The sequence below is a fragment of the Belonocnema kinseyi genome, chromosome 6 (assembly GCF_010883055.1).
Source record: "Belonocnema kinseyi isolate 2016_QV_RU_SX_M_011 chromosome 6, B_treatae_v1, whole genome shotgun sequence".
Classification (NCBI taxonomy): Eukaryota; Metazoa; Arthropoda; class Insecta; order Hymenoptera; family Cynipidae; genus Belonocnema; species Belonocnema kinseyi.
In genome coordinates, this window is record NC_046662.1 from 81,875,159 (window position 1) to 81,879,792 (window position 4,634).

Consider the following 4,634-nt stretch of genomic DNA (forward strand, 5'->3'; position numbering starts at 1 on the left):
TAAATGAAATATTTACAAATCTTGTGAATGCAACAAAAGTGCGATAACTCTTGAAGTTATTATCCGATCTTCTTCTACCTTTTTTTAACGTTTATTTAATAAACTAACAAATCTAACGGAACTTATTAAAATTCTATTGATTAATAATTAACCAACTTTTCATTTTTCTCAACCGTCTCTAATTCTCTAACAACGAAAAGGTCAACGAAGCAAGCAACCGAGCACGAACGACTAGCGTCCAGTGTCTCACTTGGGTTCCAGTATCGTGAAAAAATTTGAGGATGGGGCCCCTGTCGCTCCCCAGAAAGTGCATAAAAAGTTTGGGAATCGCTGATCTATTCGGAACTTTATCCAAAAATATTTAACAATCATACAATTGTTATTTTTATAAATAATATTTTTCCTAAATAAATGTTTTCAAATGGCAAAACGTATCAAAAGATTTGTATAGCATCTTTCAAGGAATAAAATTAGCCATATAACAGTGGAATTAAATCAAAAATACAACTTTCAAATTAATAGAAAATAATAACATGAAATACTAAATAAATATAATTAAATAAACAATTTTAACCTGAAGTATTTTTATTTAAATTTTATCTCAAGATCTGTTCCAAAATGAGTTACAATTAACAATAGAAATATTAGACTCGATTTTATATATCGTTTTTAACAATACTGAGTTTATAACTACAGATAAATTTATTGTATTCCTAATTTATTATTACAGCAAAAGTATAAATTCTCTGACTAAAAATATTGAAAAGTAACTTATTTTTTTTTTAAATCTCTTCCTAACTTATTAAGTTTATGAATAAATATAAATAAATGTCAAAAACTGTAAAATAAATTTTAAAAATCACGTTCTTTTTTGTCCTAAGACTTAAATTAGTGACAATTATAAAATGCTCTTAAAAATTTTCAAGAGATGTAAATGTAATTTGTAAACAGTTGTTTCAGTACTTATAATCCTTTTTAAAAATTTGAAAACCTGTTCAGGATTCAATCTAAAAATACAGAAAAACAATATCAATTCATAGGTCGCGCAAGTGCAGTGTCCAGCTCCTGAGAATCCACGCCACGGTAACGCCGTTTACACATCCACCGGGTACAACTCCATAGTCTCGTACGAGTGCAAATATGGTTATACCATCGTAGGAGCAGCGACGAGGCGATGCGGCGCCGACAGAAGATGGACAGGACAAACGCCGACGTGCAAAGAGATCAACTGTGGATCGCCGGGAACCCTTTACAACGGCTGGATCGAGAACATCGAAGCAGGTATTCCAAGAGCAGACCGATAGCCTTTTTTGCATATATTCTTCGCTCGCTGAATTTCCTTTGTTCTTTGCATCATCTCATATTCCCTTTTGGCCTTTTCACGTCGGGTCGGACTCATCGTCTTCTTTAGGCTGATAATGATTTAATCCCGTTTCAAATCATCTGTGAACAAACAATCGATGATGCTTTCTTTAAATTTAACATCTATTATACCAAGAAATACTTATATAATAAAATAAATTTACAAGAGATTTAGAACAGATTTGCAAAAAATTTTCTTCTTTTCTGTTTTTCTCAATCAGGAACTGGATTGGGTGCAAGTATCATTTTCCGTTGCAATGATCACATGAAGTTAGAAGGGAATACTTCATCAGTTTGTCAAATAGATGGAAAATGGCGATATCCAATTCCTCAGTGTCTTGCCCCATGTGTGGTACCACAGATCGGCAATGGTCATGTATCAGTCGCAAGTCATGACCGAGACCATATCAACAATGTAACAGTTGTGGAGCATGGCGAAAGATTACTGGTTGAGTGCGTTCAATATTATGAATTTGCAGCCAATAGTACACCAGTTGTCTGCAATAATGGTACTTGGTCGATAGTACCTTCTTGCTCACCAGCTAGATGCAGGCAGATGCCGAAACAACCAAAAAATGGAATGGTCATTGCTCCCAAGACTGATCATGGCATGAAAGCTGTCTTCAAATGTAAGGATGGATTTGAGCTGCTTGGAGGTGGTCCTTTTAATCAGTCCTTCTCGGTAGAGTGCAGTTTTGGAAACTGGACTGGGGACATTCCATCTTGCATTGAAGTCTACTGCCCATTCCCTGGTTTCGTGAAGAACGGAAAAGTTCTTCTGGTTGGAAACATGGGAGTTTATGATTACAGGTATGGGTAATTTTCATCATCTTTGATTCATTAATTTGATAAAAAACCTTCTTGTGCCTATGTTCTCCAAATCCATTTCACCAAACCATATTTTCTAAACTTATTGATTTTTTATGCTTCAAACCAAGTTTTCCAGTGCATGTTTTATTCTAAACTAAATTTTAGCAAGATCTTTATAAATCTGTTTACAGACCTTACGTGAAGAAAGTCGTGAACAACAAGCAAATAATGTACGACTGCGACAAGGGCTACTACCTAAGTGAGGGTCCCCCAGGAGCTACTTGCATCAGTGGAAACTGGAGCCCGAGAGAGCTTCCAATCTGCTCCTTGGGCCAACACCCCAGAATTCGATGGAACAGAAAAAGAAGATCAATCCACGAGGAAGGAAGAAACCAAACAATAATCGCAGCTTACAAAAAGTTCATTGACTTCTTCCGAAAAGTAGGCAAGAAACTCCTTCACCTGGAAATGAAGAAGAACCTCACGACCACAAATAATTCTACCCACGAAGTTCAAACAAACCTAACACTCCACAACACTCTCAAAAATGGAACTTCTCACAGTGGACGATCACGATCCAGGGACGAGAAGATGGTCGACTTCCTCAAGGTCGTTTATCGCAAGCTACACAGAATTGATACCAAACATGCAGATAACCACACAAATGTGACAATGCATGATCTTCTGAATGTTATCAGCAAAAACTTCTTTCATGTTGATTTGTCTGAACCGAGGAGGAACTCAACTGCAAAAAATCGAGATAGCTTTGAGGTCAGAAACCAACGAGAGTTCACAAAGTTGAAGAGGGAGTTTGAGAGGATTGTCAGATTCTATAACAAGACTTTACGATGGTATGAGAAGCAGTCGCGAAAGGAGTCTAGAAGGAGAAATCAGACTCGAGTTGAGAAAGGAAAGAAGAAGGATAAGAAGAAGCACAAGGTGTCGAGCACGTACAAAGGCTTTTATGAGTTCATTAACGACTACGTGAACGAGAAGTTATCGATGCTGGAAACTCATAATATGACGGAGGAACTGATCAAGAAAATGAATATTAACAAGATGACCATCCGGAATGGAACTTCCTTTACGATCGGCGAGATTTACACTTTCTTCAAACATATCATAGAAAATAAAATCAACTCGTCTAAGATCACTGAAGAGGTCACGACTGTAATAACGCCTTCGACCCAGGAAACAGATAAAACGACGATTCTATCAATCTTATCAAATAGCAGTGAATCTTCAATAAATAACGAAATACCATTAGCTGAAAGTAAAGGTGAAGTACCAAAGCATCGTAGCAGACGAATTAGAGATGCTTCTGTTGATGGGAATGGCAATATACTGTTCGCAGGCCGCCAATCAAACTTAGGACAGTTTTTGTGGAAGGGGTTGGAAGCACAGCAGCAAAGTCGAGCGAAGAGATTTCTTTCGCCATCTGAGCTGGATAATCAAATTTTAATTAAGAATTTATATTTAAGAGCGTATGAAGGCCAGTATAGAGAGGACGTCAAACGATCCCTTTTGCTAAACAATCGAGTAAACTCGCCCGTCTTCCGGGGTATGAGATCCGAAGAAGAATGAATGATGTTATTGTGATATTATGGAATTTATTATCAATAATCGATACCAGCCAATTTTAGGTGAATATACACGTTATTCGATAGTTCATCGGTTTTTCTCTCGTCCATTGATAATCTAACATGTACGACACTTTTTGACGAAAATAAATCTTTTCCATGCTATCATTGAGTGCCTTCCTCTCCATTCCTTCCCATCTTCAAATTTGTAAGCTTGATTGAATATGATGAGGGTTCAAATTTTATTTCAACACCTGAAAAAAATTAAAATTTGTTGTGTCATCTTTCATGACATTATCATTATTCCAAATACGAAAGAGACTGATTCAGTGACAAAAGTAATTAAAGATAAATATATCAGCAAGAGTCCACAAAAAAACGTGTTCGCGTAACACGCCCCGCGATAAAGACCAGTTCTCTATATCGACAGTGCACCGTTAATTAGGGCTCAATTATAATTTTTCGAGAATATATATATACTACTATACCACTCGTGATGTAGATCAACATTTTGATCGGGAAAGAAATTAATTTTCTTGAAGTGGAAACATAATTTACGTCTTTAATTATTAATAATTTATCTTTAATTCTCGGTTTTTTTAATTTCTACTGAGAAATAAATATTTTCTTTATAAGATGCAACTTTCAAAATTGTAGGTTTCAAGCTATTTTTCGACCCCTCCCCCTCCCGCCCCCCCCAGAAAAGAAAAGTATTCCCAAATTACATATTAAATCCAATATGAAGCTCTTTAAGTTCCTAACATTTTTAGTCAAAATATATATTACATTTTCATAAAATAGTTGAATTTTCACATAGAAAAAATATTTTCTATCCGAAGAGATGATTCTTCAACTTACCAAGATGAATTTTTCACCAAATGG

The 4,634-nt window shown here is 35.8% G+C and overlaps 1 protein-coding gene across 1 annotated transcript in view; it reads left to right on the plus strand.

Annotated features, from left to right (window-relative positions):
• LOC117174904 (protein lev-9) overlaps window positions 1-3,904 on the plus strand; it is a 10,895-nt gene extending 6,991 nt beyond the window's left edge. Inside the window, exons 3-5 of the mRNA XM_033364346.1 lie at window positions 1,041-1,281; window positions 1,584-2,172; window positions 2,364-3,904. Of these exons, the coding sequence (XP_033220237.1) occupies window positions 1,041-1,281; window positions 1,584-2,172; window positions 2,364-3,756 (2,223 nt within the window). The 3' untranslated portion in view covers window positions 3,757-3,904. The remainder of the gene's footprint in view (window positions 1-1,040; window positions 1,282-1,583; window positions 2,173-2,363) is intronic.
• The last annotated feature ends 730 nt before the right edge of the window (window positions 3,905-4,634 follow it).